At 36.4% G+C, this 17,320-nt stretch overlaps 1 protein-coding gene across 4 annotated transcripts in view; it reads left to right on the top strand.

The window, feature by feature from the left end:
- Window positions 1–14,310, top strand: part of SLC1A3 (solute carrier family 1 member 3) — a 61,944-nt gene extending 47,634 nt beyond the window's left edge. For 2 of the 4 annotated variants that reach the window (XM_058826013.1, XM_058826011.1), the window contains 5 exons: window positions 5,917–6,212; window positions 8,161–8,394; window positions 10,312–10,506; window positions 11,927–12,061; window positions 13,251–14,310. In XM_058826013.1, coding sequence (XP_058681996.1) covers window positions 5,917–6,212; window positions 8,161–8,394; window positions 10,312–10,506; window positions 11,927–12,061; window positions 13,251–13,455 — 1,065 coding nt within the window. In that variant the 3' untranslated portion in view covers window positions 13,456–14,310. The remainder of the gene's footprint in view (window positions 1–5,916; window positions 6,213–8,160; window positions 8,395–10,311; window positions 10,507–11,926; window positions 12,062–13,250) is intronic. The other 2 variants (XM_058826014.1, XM_058826012.1) reach the window with 2 other exon arrangements.
- The last annotated feature ends 3,010 nt before the right edge of the window (window positions 14,311–17,320 follow it).

Raw genomic sequence — 17,320 nt, 5'->3', positions numbered from 1 at the left:
TTATGTTTTGAACTTGGTACCAAACCCCAGATTTTTACATAAAAGTTATTTTGTTGTAGCAGATTCATTAAAAAAAAAAATCTTAGCTTACAAGTATGTGTAATATTCTTAGGTATCCAGATGATTTTGACCATCTGACCTCACAATTTTCTTTTCAAAAATTTCCATCCATTATTTCGTATGTTTCTCAGGAGATTAATGAAGAGGAATGACCATCTGGCACAAATCTGTTTCTGAAACACTATGCTTGATGGTCCAAACACAAAACACTTCTCATAGCTGTCCACACTCAACCCACAGCTTTACACACCTGGAAATCATCACCAGAATATGCACTGCACATTTAAATCACATCTTTGAATAGATAAGATGTGCACATTACGTCTTACAGCATCCTTAGGTAGGTCTCGTGCCTAGTTTGTATTGGAAGCCACTGGAAGGTGTGAAATGAAATGGAGAGCGTAACCACAGTGGGAAAGATTTTAAGTGGAACTGGAAATGCTTTTATATGGTTGCTGCTGAGAGACAAAGAGTCTTGGAGACTGGAACCTTAGGGTTTATCTAGGAAATATCTTCCTAAATTTTCTACTGTTCCTCTTTCAGTTTTTTGCTCCTTTGGATTCCCTTTCCTGTTTCTTCCCAACAAGACTGTGAGGCAAAGCTGCCTCCCATTTCTTTTTTACTTCTTCTCATCCTCCTTTGCACATTTTCTTTCCCAGACATTTCCCTTTTCCACTTGACTCACATGCATTTTCAAATATGATGGAGAGTGGTTTTGTTCCCTCAGGATTCTGGGATGCATTTTTTTATGACCCATATACCTCCACTCCGTTTCATTAGGTGATTCCAAACCTTTGTTTAAACTGCGAGGGACGTTGCCCCTCCAAATTCCACCTGGAGATTCAGGGACTTGAGAGATATGGAGAGATATGCCAGACAATGATGACTGAGACAAAAAACCCATTGAGTACCTCAGCCTTCTCAGGCTGATTGTTAAACAGTAGATTATTAATCTAAATAACATCTATTTCTGGTAATTGTTGTTTTCATATGACGTCACAACATTTACAAGCCTCACATGAGGCTTTTGTGATTTTTATGAGTAACAAGAAAATCTGAATAGATTGACTGCAGATAAATATTCCACACTTACCTAAAATTAGATAACTTTGTTCAAAATTTTCTCTTTGCCCCTGCAGTTTAGGGAAATGTAAAGAAATCTTTGGGTTTATCTTTCAGCTCTGGCCACTATCTCTTCATTTCTCTTTATTGCTAAAATATAAAATGTTGTCTAGCCTGGGCTGAGCAGTAGTGAGCAGTCTGCTTGTTAAGCAGATACTGCTTTTTAGCTGCTTGTTCTTTGTGCTGTGCTCTGGAGGTCTAGCAAAGGTCAGAAGAAACACAACCAAACTTGCAAAATCAAGAGAAACAGAATCAATCTAACAATTTGGGGAGGGTCATTCTGGTGTGAATAGGTAGAATATGGTGCCAGATGAAGCTTAAAGAACTGCATCTGATAACTGCATTTCTTCTGAGATATTTTTAATTTCATATCCTTTCCTGAACTTATCATTATCAAGGGAATTGTAAGTGTTAATCACACATCCAGAAATGAATACTAACTAATTCATGGTGTCTATTCCTCATGGCAATTTGGGCTGGTTAAGACATACTAAAACTCTTACACAGAAAATTTAGAATGTTTTCACACATATCCATATGGAAAGCAAAGAAAAAAAACCAAGAAGATGGAATATCTCTGTCTTCTTTTAAATTTTTAGGGTTGCATTTAAGCAAACTTGTTGCTTTTAAAATCATTATTCACCAAATGCTACATTATCACTGAGACTTAGCACAGACAGTACTAATGACACTATCTCAGAGAAAATTATGACAGTGAATCATGAGTTTTCAGAATAGTTACCATTGCAATTACCTTTTCTGCAAGCTAAACCACTAGGATGTGCTGCTGCCAGAATATAATGTTGCTTCTTCAAAAGTCCTTCAATATATCCAAGTCAAATGACTGGGTATCTTGCATGATTAATGAAATTAAAATAATAAATAAAATGTAAACAACTGATTCATTGTATTATTCAATACAAAACCTATGTTGTCTATTTCATAGTGAGCTAAATTAATTAAAATTAATTTTCCAGTTGTTCATGTAATGCCAAGATGGTAATTTCTGCATGTCAGAAATTCATTCTTTTTGCATTTTACTTCCAGGTGTGATTGCTCATAGAAAGCTGTTTACATTAATACATTCAAATTACATTTTTTTAACATGCTCCTCAATCATTCTCTGTACATGAACTTAAGGGAAAAAAATTAGTATTTTGCATCTAAAATCTTACCAGGCAAAAATACCTCTTCCTGGAGGCATAACAAAATTATATCCTCCAGAATTATAGGACTTCAGTGATGTTGCCTAGCGCATCACATATTATCAGTATATGGACCTCTGGTCTCTCTTCTGAGACCCTTAAGCCTACAATGAGGGGTTTTATTTTGCCTAATTTCTTCTACTTCCGAAAGTTGAAAAGGAACAAAAATCAGCAGAATCACAATGTGAAATTAATCTGTCATTTTGAGGTACATTAAAAGCTGATAAATCTGATTGCCACTGAGATATAGATCTGCTGAAAATAGGAATGTCATAAAAGGTCAAATAATTATCTCTTACCACCAGTTACTCTGCAGAGCAGTAATAATCAACCTTGCTATGAACTCATCTATTTCAAAACAGTTTCTAACATCTTGAAGGGGGTCCTTCATCCAGTCACTTCTTATAAACAGTAGGCTTTTTCACCATCTCATACACAGAAAATATGTTTTGTGGTGGTCAAGCAATCTAGTGTTTTGCCTTTAATGTCATTTGAAAAAAACAATAGTAAGAATAAAACAATAAAGAATAAAAGAATATACTCATCTGAAACCCTACAGTTTTTTCCTCAATAGATACATCCCTTGTGTTTCATATATCTGGCTTCTCTTGACTTCTTTTGCTTCACCAGGAAATTTCCCATGATTTTTGATAGACAGCTTTGGGCACAAGAGATCCACAGAAGGCATATCCACAGGGATCTCCTGGGGCTCAATCAGCCATAATGAAAGAAAGAGCAGCTCGAGTAAATATTCCAGTGGAAATAAAGTTGCTGTGGTTTCTGTTGCTTAGATTAATATTTTGAATCTCACTCTAAATAAGCTGTTTCTCCCTTGCTCTGAAATGGGTTCCAGAAAGACTATGCACCCTAGTAATATTTCTGAATACTTATGAATAAAGTGAGCAAACAGGTAAGACCTACATCTCTGTGGGCCAGTCTAGTAGCTGGAATGGAAAAGGACTATGATGAGTAAGTTCCTAAAACCCATATTAATACCCCTAAAGAGACTTAAGTAATGAATTAAAAGCATGTTCCTTCTGTGACAGAATTCAAGTATGAGCATAAAATGAAGGCATATTCATATTACCACCTAAAATTCTTTCTTACACAGGTTTTTGAAGGTAAGAATCTTTGTGTGATTGTACCTTCTCCCACATAGATCCCAACACCTGCTCAGTCCCCCACCATGATTCTGTAGCCACATGGGCAACTCTACCCTCATCTGATATGAGGGCAGCAATTCTCAGAAAAATAAAGATTGTGCTGCCTCTGATGGAAAAGTGGTTTATGACTTAGCTCATGGCCTGCTCCAACAGGCAGGCAACACACATCCAACTCTGTCCAAGAGCTGTATCACACTTTTGACCTAGCCAGGTAGGAATGAGAGAAGAACCTGAGAGTAATGGAGGATATTAATAGCCAAGTAAGTTATGATGTGCTAGGGAAAGTGGGAAGTGAATAGCAAATGTCATAAGAAATTAGGCTTTAATTCCAGACCTTGCTGTTCCAGAACTCATTAAACACCTTGCTTTTCTACTTTCATCTAATCTGTGTGCCTTCAAAAGCAACATAGTTACATCCTTCAGATGTATTTGCATTAAAGAATTTGCACCTAAGGTTTTTTCCCTATGGAAAAACAGCAATAAACATATGAGTGTAACTCAATTCCCACACCTGGAGGCAAGGAAAGGGAAAAGGAAAGGAAAAAGAAAGAGAAAGAGAAAAAGAAAGAGAAAAAGAAAAAGAAAAAGAAAAAGAAAAAGAAAAAGAAAAAGAAAAAGAAAAAGAAAAAGAAAAAGAAAAAGAAAAAGAAAAAGAAAAAGAAAAAGAAAAAGAAAAAGAAAAAGAAAAAGAAAAAGAAAAAGAAAAAGAAAAAGAAAAAGAGAAAAAGAGTGTTTGATGTAAAGTGTTAGGCAGTACTTTGACATTCCAGAATAAAAAACATTTTAATGAGCACCTACATTACTTTTCCATCTACACTTTAAGACCACTCTGTTACTTAAAAAGACAATCCCATCCCTTCTTCCCTGGCTGTGCAGTTCCAGTCCCTGTGTTCTCCCGTCTCTGACATTTGAACAGTCAGTGAAAGTTAATTCACTTCCCCAGGCTTTACCCAAAAAATGGCAACTTTTGCCAAAAATAGCAAAATCTCTGTGCTTGCAGAGATTTCTGCCACTTTAAAAAGTAGAATTGTCTCACTAAGAGATCAAACAAGAATTATCACAGGCTGGATATGAGAGCATGAGGCATTGGAACTGGGCTTTTTCATGTCAGCCAAATGCTCATACAGCTCTCAGCTGACTTCTGTACAGCCCAAATTTTAAGAGATTTTAGTAAATTTTATTCAAAGCTCAGGAGTATTTGACCTTCATGAATTTTGGTTCTGCTACATATTAATCAGAAATCTTCCATAAATGTCCAGTGAGGAGATTTTATTTGACATTCTAAGAGACTTGGAGCCTTTAGAAGGATACCTCAAATATGTGGAAAGAGTGCATAAAGCCATTCAGGTGCAGAAAGTAACATTAAATCAGGCTGGTGTTGAAAGATGATACTCAGGTTTCCCATCTTGGTCATAATTGCTTCACTTCTTTCAAGTCCTTCTGAAGCATTCAACAGGTTTCCAGACATCAGTAAGGATATTAAAACTTCTCCTGGTAGCTCCAAAAGAATAAAAATCCAAAGTTGCTGAATAAACTCAACACCAGCATTCTGCTGCTTTAATGGACTAACATCCTGAGATACATGAGAAACATTATATTTGTCACTGATAAATGATATTTAGTATGCTTTGTGTTCAATGGAATTTAACCAGGACAGAGCTGCAGGACTTTTTGAACCCAGATAGAAATATTCAGGGTGTAAATTTCTCTTTGAAAAGCATTAGGAGGTGAAAGACTGGTTTTTCAAAGCAGACATTTAGGATCTGAGATTTAAAAATTGATTTCTCTTTTCCATAAAGGAACCATTTAAAGTATAACCCTTTCCTTAATTAAGAAATATGGTGACTTGTACTGTAAACTAAGGCTTTTCCATAAAAAAAAAAAGGATAAAGAGGTATATTATAATAAAGTTAACTTCAGTCTTATTTTTTTTTAATACAAAAAGATGAAGAAATAAAGAAAGTCCAGAGCACAAGAAAATATTCTCATTAGCCAATAAAAAGACTATAAATGTTTGGAATTTTGTTGGTAGGAAAAATATCAAGTTATATAAAATGCAAACTAGGAATCAAATAGTTTTGTTACAGAATATAAGAGCATGAAAATTTTGCATCTTTGACTTTGGCCTGTTTATGAGAAAATTACTTCTAGAAGCTAAAGCTGAAGATTTAGCTTTTGAAGTTAATATGGATTTTTGTTGCTTTCAGGAAAATCAAGTTTTCATTATAGTACATTTCACCTAGAAATATTAAGCAAAAAATACAAATGTATTTTTTACACAGTAGTAAATAGTAATTTAATTTGTGATTTTAATCGTCATTTGCTATGATTCACTGAATTTCTGTCTTTTATTTTCATTTCAACAGTTCAAAACCAACTATGAAAAGAGAAAGTTTAAAGTAGCTATTCCATCCAATGACACATCCACAGTGACTTCCATAATAAGCAATGTTTCAGAAGCAATGGAAGCTCTGACCCGAATGAGAGAGGAAATAGTTCCTGTTCCAGGTTCTGTGAATGGAGTGAATGCCCTTGGCTTGGTGGTGTTCTCAATAAGCTTTGGCCTGGTGATTGGGAGCATGAGGGAGCAAGGTCAGGCATTGAAAGACTTCTTTGATAGCCTCAATGAGGCTATCATGAGATTGGTAGCTCTAATCATGTGGTAAGTGCCTCTTCAATAAATTCCTTTTTAAGCTACTAACAATATTTTTTCATCACAGCCAGGAACTGAGTAGCAAGAATCTGTTTTGCAGAAAGTCAGACAGTAAGATTATCTCTACCTTGGAACATTTTTCATGAATGAACTCAAGAGTTATAATTCTCTGTGACAATAATCTGACCAAATGTAGCAACTCTTTAGTGGGTTGCACTTTTGACATGAGAAAAACTAGGGTCTATGGCAGAAGTTGCTACCTTTATAAAGAGCCGTTCTATGTCTTCATAAAGATACCAATCACAGCAGTAAGCTATTGAAGTTTTCTTACATTCTAATCTTAATTCATTAAAGGAAACCAACAAACCTCTCCCATAATCTTATTTCTACACAGCAAGACCTTGTTATCATAATTTTCCAACATAACTGGTTCCTGTAGTTGTGGGGTTTATATGTACCTTCTTGCATTGTAACTGCACTGCTCACATATATACACATGATTTTCCTGCTTTCTTCATTGTGTTCATTAGGCAAATAAAATAAATACCTTTTCCCTCAAGGTATGGAATAATTTCAAAAATTAAGACTAATTATTCTTCAGGTAGAAGGTTAACTGTGAAAAGAAATTGTATCTTTTTGCCCTCTTTACTACAGTAAGAAAACCAAATCAACTCCAAGGGTCTATCCAGGAGCACACATATATACTGCCATACTAGATACAAAACCAAAAGTTAGTGTATTTGCTGCAATAACTAAAATCTTTTCACTTTCACAAAGATATTTAAAATGTTAAAGCAGAGAATTCAGATAAATTCCCACATGCACATGGACTTGATGGCGTAAAAGGTAGTTGAGGAATAGTGGATAAATTCTGTTCTGTGGTATCTCACTGTAAGAGGACAAGTGGACATTTATACAAGCAGGGCTGTACCTAAAGTACAGCAGAATTATGTTTGAGTTTTATGCTCAGCATCAGATCTTCCCTCACCTCTAGCTGTCCTTCTTGATAGGCAAAAGCAGTTCATCCCACCTGTGCTGCTGTTCCACAATGCAGCCAAACTTTGTCATACAGATTTCCTCATGCTGATGAAGAAGTATACAATATGACAAAAATTGTATGTAGTATATTAATTCTACAATTTTTATATGATTAGTCAATTATTATCACATCCTTGTCATATACTGTCTAATTAAAAGGTTAGTTGGTTAGGTAATAATTCCTGAGGTCCTGAGGAGTCTAGAGGTTTCTTTTGCCTCACTTTTGATATGTCTAGTTGAGATTTTGGTTGGAAAATAGAACATTCTTGTATCTGGTACTCTTCTTGGAATAAAAATAAACAATATTTAGGAATGCATTCGTAAGCTTAGCTTATTGTTCCTAAATGTAGAGAAGAAAGATAGGAAAAAATACTAGAAGCTGTAGCCAAAGCTACAAAACTACAAATATGTGAAAAATACTAAAAAGCGAAAAATCTAGGCATCAGAATTAGTTTGAAATCTTCAGAAGTTATCAGACTTCAGTGTGTGTTCCTTCCCCAACAACAGGGGAAACAGGACTGGAATAGAGCTGAGTGCTTGGCATAGTATCCACTCATGTTGGTTTAGCCTTCATTCACACAGGCAGAATTACAACAGGGTTGGCTAAACTAGCTTTTAAATTACACTTGAATTCCAAGGAGAATTAATTTCCTTACCTCTCCAGAGGGCATGAAAGGCATCTTGAAATCCCTACCAGATGTTGAATCCACTGAATCTCACCAAAAAACATTCACTGCTGTGGTTCAATCCAGGTTGAATTGTTAAGAGTTGGAGAGTTAAATTTTTTAACTCTTCCTGAATAGGAGCAGCCTAACATTGAAATTCTGCATTTATGCAGAATTTATAAACATAAACAGGATGGAAGGGGGACCAAATCTCTACTTTGTTTTGTAATGCTGCTTTGATTTCTTATTTTCAGGTATGCTCCACTTGGAATTCTCTTCTTGATTGCCGGGAAAATTGTTGAGATGGAAGACATGGGTGTGATCGGTGGTCAGCTTGCCATGTACACTGTCACAGTTATCATTGGTTTGCTAATTCATGCTGTCATTGTCCTACCTCTTCTCTACTTCGTGATCACTCGAAAGAATCCATGGGTATTTATTGGAGGCTTAATCCAGGCATTAGTCACAGCTTTGGGAACATCTTCCAGGTATAACACAATATTTTAAAGCCATATCTTTTTTAGTATAACTGGTTTAAGAAACAATTTTGCATAATGTTTGGCTAACTCTATTCACTTGAGCACTGTATTTCAGTTCTGCTGCTCTCCAATACTGACTTGAACTCTGTTTTCTATAAGAAACCCTGAACTGAGATGAAATTAATCTGTTTGGTGATGCAGAGCGTATGGTCAGAACCCTTGTTAGTTTGGTTAGTCTTGCTGTTTGCTATTCTAAGTAGCTTTGAATGATTTGATAATGAAGGATAGAGATGGCAAAGAGTATGCATGGCAAAATGGAGAAGCAACAGAGAAGTCCTGAGGGGATTCCTATTGGCAGCTGACATTTTGTGCCCAATATCCTGATAGCCAATTATGGATACAGAAGCTACAACAGAAATGCCACTTCTACTCTTTGCAGGTGGCCATAGTTGTGTCATGTGAATTTAAAAAACTGTTTGCATGTATGACAGAGGGAAACATTACAATAAAGTGTATATTTCTATACCATTTGTTTTACATAAAACATTTGCCATTTTAATAGATTTTAAAAACATGTCCTGAAGTCAGAGGGTTTCAGTCAGATATTCTGTGATGCTAAGTTTGAGTCCTTGGTGTTTGAAATTATTTTGAAGTAAAAACCTAGGCTGATGCAGTACACCACTGTACTGCAAGTGGATTTAAAAATCATATAATATTCAACTGTAAGATGACTGTCGGCAAAGATACTTTTCTAACACAATCATCCACAACCCCTCTTTATTTTTGGTCAGTACTTTATCAATATTTATAGTTTTCAAAGACTAGAAAGTATGTTAATTATTTAGCAAAAAAGTTTTCACTGGGATCAAGTAACCAGAATTGCTGTGTCTTAGAAAACATCTTTACTTTGGTGTGATCAGATGTAGAGATACTGGCCTGTCTCAGACACTAAACTTTCCTCATGGCAGCTCATATAGTGCCATGTTTTAGATTTCTGGCAAAGCCACAATGATCACATGCTGACATTTTATCTGTTGCTGGGTATTTGCACAGCATCAAGACCTTCTCTGACTCTCACTCTGCCCCCACAGTGAGTTGAGGGGTTCACAGTGGGTTGGGAGGGCACACGACCAAAGTAAATAAAGAGATATTCCATGCCATGCCACATACATCATGCTTGTCAACAAAAGGGGGAAAAGGATTTTAGGAAGGCTGGCCACATATTACTCCAGAACTTTGCTGGCCACTGGTCCATTTGTGGGAGTGGTGCTTAAACATCACTTGTACAGTTTTGTTTTCTTCTGCTCCTCCTTCAAACTTCTCCCACACTTATTAAAAAATTTTATTCTCACCCCTCCATTTTCTTGTTCTTACTGTTCCTTCCGGTTTTGCCTGTCCCATCAAGGTGTGGAGGCAGGTGAGTGGCTACTGGTTCTAGCCCAAAGGTGGGAAAATAATGCAACCATCAATCAAAATGCTCTTTGCAGTGGAGCCCACAAACAAGAAGAGAAAATGAGCTTTTTACTGAAGGCTTGAATAGCCCAGTTGGTATACTTTCAAGACAACAATGCTTAGGGATGATTCAATCACAGCTCCATGACTTAAAACTGAAAAGCAGGAATTTTAAATAGATTCCTGTGCTTGGCAAAAGAACCTTGAGACAAAACACTGAATTTAGACACTTTCAATCTAGGGATTACATACAAAATGGCAGTAATTAACAGCTGGAGAAAGTTTCCAAGAACATTAGGAGAACTTTCACCATTAGAAATGCTTAAATTCAGCATTTTCATTAAAAAAGCCTATTCTGGTAGATCACAAAAAACTAAGACAGAATTGTCTATCTTGTCATTATAACATGACATTCTTCTCTTTCCCTCTTTGCAGTATATATATCATGTATTATCTTTTTTCTTTTTGTTTCAGCTCTGCAACACTACCTGTTACATTTAAGTGTCTAGAAGAAATAAATGGAGTGGACAAACGAGTGACAAGATTTGTACTCCCAGTTGGTGCTACAATTAATATGGATGGAACTGCTTTATATGAGGCTTTGGCTGCAATTTTCATTGCTCAGGTCAACAACTTTGATCTGAATTTTGGACAGATTATCACAATCAGGTATGAAAAACTCTGTTACTTAAATTTAATTAAAGCACCTTTGTGATGACCCCTTCCTGGTTTAAGTGGGATTAAACAAAAGCATCTATAGCTAAAAACAAGAATTGCTACATTATCAGATTATCTGTAATTTACATCTTCACACAAAAGATATATATTCAGCACATATTCTCATTTGGATAAACTTAACAAAACTGCAGCATGACATACCCATTACTGCACTTAATAAGTATAACAAGGACTTGAGAAGACTTAATTCGTTTCAATTTTTTCTTTCTTAAGAAATGCAGCTCATGCAGCTGTTGGGAACTACAGACTTATAACGAGTTCCAGGTAGTTTATAAAGTATCTACAAAGCTGAAGCATAAAGTCATCACAATGTTACTGTGATAGAAGAGGTAGTGTTTTCCTGGGTTCAGGATACAATTACAGCTAGCTGTGTAAGGAACAGTAATACAATTTTATTACATCAGCTGACAGAAGTGGTGAACACAGTTTATATTTTCAAGCACACAACCCTTCTTATTTGAAATACAGCAGCAAACAAACCATTAGTTAGCATTCAGTGATAACTGATCTGCTTTAATTTAATTATGTTTATCACAATTGAAGGAAAAAGGGTGATGGGTACTTGTGCAGAAGAAAGGAATGTCAGCAAAGGGACAGATGGGCACTGTGGGACAAAGACACATATCTATCTCACAGGAACACTTCAAGTTCAGATATAGTGCTCCATAAAACCACCAGTTTATTTCAATATTCATTAACCTATGGCAAAACTCTGTATTCACCCTCCAAGGCAATTGTTTCACATTCACTAGTACTAGAGCTGCTCCCTGGAAAACCACCTGAGAAAACAAATTCTCCCTAAACCAGGTGTGAACAAGCGTATTTCTTCAAAGTCACTAGACAGTATGACTCAGAGTTTCTGGCAGCTTTCTATTTTCTGATGGCAGAACACCAACTGCTGCAGGACAGAGACTTCACCTGGCATGAAGTTACAGAGAGATGGACAGAGAGGAAAAGTTCTTGTGTTAGATCTGCCAGGAAAGAACTACCTCCTCAGCTTTCTTTTTAACGTGTTTGAGCTTGTGGAGAGAGTTTTTTCAATGGGTGGGGACATGTAACTATAATGTTTTTTTCTGGCCCTTGGCATCTAGTAGGGAATTTATCACCTAACAAAATTATGTTTCAAGATTTCTGGATAGAGCTTTAGTGAAACACTTTGGATCAAGGGTCATGGTCCCCTGCAGCTATAAGGTGTTCAGATAAAGGACTAGGCTCATCTTTTTATTTACTGCTGAGCAAATGCCTTCTTGCATTATATCTGGTTTTAAAATTTGACAATTGATAAGGTAAGTTTTTAATTAGAGTTTAATTACAGAAATTTATTAATTGCTCTTGCTATCTCTTTGCACAGCATCACCGCTACAGCTGCCAGTATTGGGGCTGCAGGCATTCCTCAAGCTGGACTGGTCACCATGGTCATTGTGCTCACATCAGTAGGTCTCCCTACAGATGATATCACTCTTATCATTGCAGTGGACTGGTTCTTGTAAGTATTTTTATGGAGTGGTTAAAGTTTTAGACCATATTTGGAAGAGAAATATCAGGGACATTGTGGTTGTACCATGATATTTTGCTCTGGAAGGGACTTGGAAACCAGTGTTAAAAAGAAACACTATTTCTTGCTAGTGAGGTATTTTCTTAGAGCATATGGTGAAGAGTGTAGCTTAATTATGGCTTCTTTTGCATGCAAAAGTTTACATAGAAACCTGTATTGTTAAGATACTAAGCAATCTTTCATATACACTGTAATTAAATAAGCAAATAATTGCTTTAGTCTCTTATTTTTTTGTAGGATGACAATAAAAATTTTCAGTCAATCAGACTCAGAACTGAATAGATCCAACCAATTCATTGCAGCCTTACTGACTATGTAATCTAGGAAAGGTTCATCTGTCTGCCCCATGAATGCAGAAACAAAAATAGTTGTGTAATTGCCACCAGAAAGTATTGCCCTTCAGTTTTTCCATTCATCTATCTGTAGAAGATGACAGACATCTTTAGATATATGTATTACCCTAGATTCAGGAAATAAATTAAAGGAAGATTTTTTTTTTCCAACCTCAATTTCCTCTAATACTTATTATTTAGCTTTTCTGGTGGCTTTTACCCTTCAGTCTTCTGACATGATCCCTGAAAGAAGTTGCCAATGTTGTTATCAAAACATAATGTCTTCAAATGATCATCTAACCACCATAGGTAGATGCTTACCTACTGGCAGTGCCAGTCACTCCTTGTCAAGCCACCTTCTGCATCTGCTGGGCAGAGCCCTCTGAGAGGGATGAATTTTCGTAGTTTGAGTCATTCATGCACAATTGCACATCATATGTGTCAGGAGACAAACAAACCTAACAAGGTAAATTCTTGCTGGCTTACATATTCAGAAGATATAAACCTGAACTCTAGATACCTAAGAGTACCAAAATGCCTCCAAGAAGCCATATGTTCCCTTTGCCATCCTGATCACAGTTCTTGCAGTGAAGTTGCTAAGGGTATTAACACATTTTGTGACTCCATATGCCAGTATATTTGTTAATTTCTGTAAAAGAAATCATGGCATTAACAGTTCAGATAAGCTAATGTCTGTAAAACAGGTGACTCACCTACTAGCTACCTGAGAGCCATTTTAGCAGCATCCCTGAGCAAGGGATAAAAGTAACTCACTACCTTTTCCCTAGGGATCGTCTCCGTACCACTACCAACGTCTTGGGAGACTCCATTGGAGCAGGAATTGTTGAACATTTATCACGGCATGAGCTGAAGAACAGGGATGCTGAGATGGGTAATTCTGTGATAGAGGAGAATGAAATGAAGAAGCCTTACCAGCTGATCTCGCAAGAAAATGAGAATGAGAAACCAATAGATAGTGAAACCAAGATGTAGGCTAGAGAAAGCGTGAGTTCATCACTACAAGTGTGGGAAAACACACACTTTTTCCGGCGATTTATATCTTGAATTCACCAACTTCATCTATTCCTTGATTTCTCCCTTTATTCTCGCACTGGAAAGAATTAATGAAAATACATTCCAAACTAGCAGCGATCATGGTATATGTTGGCTTCCCACTTAAAAAAAAATTAACAGGCAACAACATTGGTCCTGCTAGACATATGCTAACTGGGGATAAAAAAAGAGATTGTGTATATGTTACTCAGTCCTGTGAATCTTTCTTTTTCTTTTTTTTTTTATGAACTGGAAAGTAAAAACAGATAACAGAGCCTGAAAATGGTTTTATTTTTTTAAATACCTGTTGCAAAATCTCTAACATCTATAAACACACAATCAACATTTCTAACTTGATAACTGCATCCAGCTAAGTAAATTAACAGGACTTTTGCTATTTTATCTGAGGTTTTTTTCTCTAGTGTTATATTATTGTTCAAATACTAGCAGGACAATAAAAAGCAGGAGATTAATTGAGGGGATAAAAAAGGGGGAAGATATATAAATAAAGACAAGAAAATACCCCCAAATCAGCACTTTTACCAGCTGAGATGAAATATTTCTGAGAAAGTTATTTTACCTAGACAGTTTTTTGAATTAGATTCAGCTGATCTTTATAAGAATTTAGCCTAGTTGGCTCCCACTGACTTGCAAACATTTACATATGCATGTATGTCCTCCCAATCTGGACTTACTCCCTTAATTTCAACATCACAACCCAGTTAAACAATCTGTGTGTGTGTTTGTAGGAGCAAGGCCCTGGTCTGGGACAGAAAACATCTTCATCTCTGTTTGGATAAAAAAATTTGCACGCTCTGGATGCACTAATGAGCTACTTAATAAGCAATTATAAGAAGGCAATGCCAGCCTTCTGCAGAAGGTGCAGAGGGTGAGATGTTCAGATCCCAAAAGGGGTGCATTCTGAATCTGAATCCCTGAGACCAGCAGAGGTTTTCTGATTGGAAACCTCCCAGATTCTTGATCCACTAATAAATTATAGAGGTATGAACTGGATTTACGTTTTGCCATCTGGAGTAGGCTCCCTATCTTAATGTGAAATTTTTAATTGCTAGAGAGTTTACCAGTAGCACCTGAAAAAGAAGACAAAAGCATTTAGAAAATAAAATTAAGGGGTGAATTTGTATTTTTATTAGAAAAAGATAAGCAAATTGAAAAATAATAAATACTATAATATCTGTTGACATTTTAATTAGAAAAGATTTTAAAATTAAATACTATAGATAACTTTCAGGGAATAGATAAGGAAAGAATGAAAAAGGGAAAACAATGCACTTGTAGTACAGTGGCTCTTTTGTTCAAGATTATTCCCTGAAGCCCTTTTCTAGAAATACAAATTATGTACTTTTTCCTTTTCGCCTTGTATTATTAGAGAGGTTAAACCAGAAAATTTTATAAAGCAGGTGCTGTTGGGAGAAAGAAAGAAATATTAATAGACAGGCACAATAATGTTCAATGATCTGTTTTATTAAAATATTCAGTTTTCTTCCTTATTCCTCCCTTTGCCAAAATAATTCTGATGACAGAAATGAAGGATCCCTTTGCATTGCACCAGCTGCCATTCAAAAACCTTCAGTATGTTGCATCTGCCACTCAAAGTCCATAAACAGGATGTACAAATAACTGTAGTGAAAATGTCAGCATGCTGGTCAAAGACAAACCTTTTCCCAAGCAAGATTGGTTTTTTGGTACTGAAAATTCCTGTCAATCTTCTCCAGCTGAGTGATTCAGAAAATGTGAGCAAGAACTCTCAAGTGAGTGAAGTGAGCAGGGTTTAATATAGGTTACTGAGCATCAAACCAAGAAAGTTCTAAAAGAATCTCTAAATGAATGACTGAAAGAAAATATGGGTTGTTTTTTGGTTTTGTTTTTTTTTTTTTGCTAACAAAATGCAAATCTAGGATACAGACAGGCATTTTCTGATATATAATTAGAGATATTTTTATATAGATACTGTATTCAGAATGTGTGTATAAACATTAACTGTAGAATTTATGGCATAACATTTTAAAATTTTGTTAAGATTTTGTTTGGAAATACATTGCAAGGACAATGTAAAAGGCTGTCTTTCTATGACATCAGCTGAGAAAAATGAATTTGTCACAAAGAATGTGATCTTTTTTTATACTAACTTTGTTTCTTATGGAAATCAGGTATTATAGAAAGATTCCCTTCCCCATCCCTCACTGGTTCTGCATTGGTATGCACCCAGAGTGGATTGAGAAACATTACTTTGTAGATGTATTTTCAATAAAAATAGTTTTACATTACTGCTCTTGTGATTTAGATTTCTTTCAAAGGCTCTGTAATACAAGCTTTGCATAAACTCAGAGATGAGGAGCTCATAGTATGGGATTTCAGGAATTACAGACCATTTTGCACAGGAGGGCTTCCTCACTACAAATGCTTGCTTCATTTCATGATCAAAAATAAAGATATAAAGGGTGAGAGGCAGGAAGACTAAGAATTAAAGGAACCAGTGTTTACTCCATCAAAGTTCATTCAAATGCAAGTATATAAATGTGTATTAATAACCGCAAAATAAAACATAAAAAATTTACTTTTTCAGTAAATTTTTCAGTGATTCAGTTAATTTTCAGTAAACTTTTTCAGTGATTCAGCTGCTGCAAAGTTGCCAGTTCATTTTGGATGCATAGTTAGATGATCCAAACCCCAAATTCAGCTTTGTAATATTACAAACCTTCTTAGACGATCCACTACTATGCCCATGAACGCAGTTTATGGTGCTGGGCTCATTTAGTAAAAACTTCAGCTAGCAGGTATCATCTGAAAGTGAAAATGTCATCAGAAGAACTGGAAAGGTATAAGGTACAAGCTGAATCACTTGCATCTGGGAAGTTGTGTTGTTTGGAACAGAGGGAGACAGCAGGGAGAAGCCCTGCCTTCCAGGACATACATCAGCAAAACACCAAACAACAACCTCTATGAATATGTCTGTGGTGTTTTAAGTGTAAGCAAATTTTGTGAAAGAAAATTGGAGAAGAAAGAAGTTCAGAGAAGGCATGGTGTTACAGAGCACATGAACACAACTCTTCACAATTTTATTTCTAGTTATCTACATGTTCATTCACCCAATCCAGGTAAGTATCTCTGTGTCTCTGGAACTACTATCATGATGGGAAGAGTGTAAGGAAAGAGGGCTAGCGTATCACAGACTCATTTAGATAGGAAATACCTCCTATCATTGAGTCTAGCCTTTGACTGATCACCATTATGTCAACTAGACCATGGCACTGAGTGCCATGTCCATCATTTCCCTGAACACCTTCAGGGATGATGACTCCAATATCTCCCTGGGCAGCCTGTTCCAATACCTGGCAACCCTTCCTATAAAGAAACTCTTCCTGATGTCCAACCTGAGCCTCCCCTGGCTCAGCTTGAGGCCATTTCCTCTCATGCTGTCACTTGGCACTTGGGAGGAGAGCCGAAACCCTGTCTGGCTACACCCACCTTTCAGCAAGTTGTAGAGAGATAAAGTTCTCCTTGAGCCTCCTCTTCCCTGAATAAACAGCCCCAGCTCCCTCAGACACTCTTTACACTTTACTTTGCACTCTAGACCCTTCCCCAACTCCACTACCCTTCTCTGGACATGCTCCAGCATCTCGCTTGGAGATATTAGTGGCACAGTGGCCTTGCTTACTCCTCTGTGCCCTCATGCAGAAGTGACATCAGTGGTACTCCATAATTTTTCAGCTGTGCTTTCATTTAGAAGTTGTGGAACAAAACAGCATTGCCATTCTTAGGCAAGAATTCATGTCTTTGTAAC

Source organism: Poecile atricapillus, chromosome Z, assembly GCF_030490865.1.
Source record: "Poecile atricapillus isolate bPoeAtr1 chromosome Z, bPoeAtr1.hap1, whole genome shotgun sequence".
Taxonomy (NCBI): domain Eukaryota; kingdom Metazoa; phylum Chordata; class Aves; order Passeriformes; family Paridae; genus Poecile; species Poecile atricapillus.
Note: the sequence above shows the minus strand (reverse complement) of the source record. Positions and strands in the feature narration are given on the sequence as shown.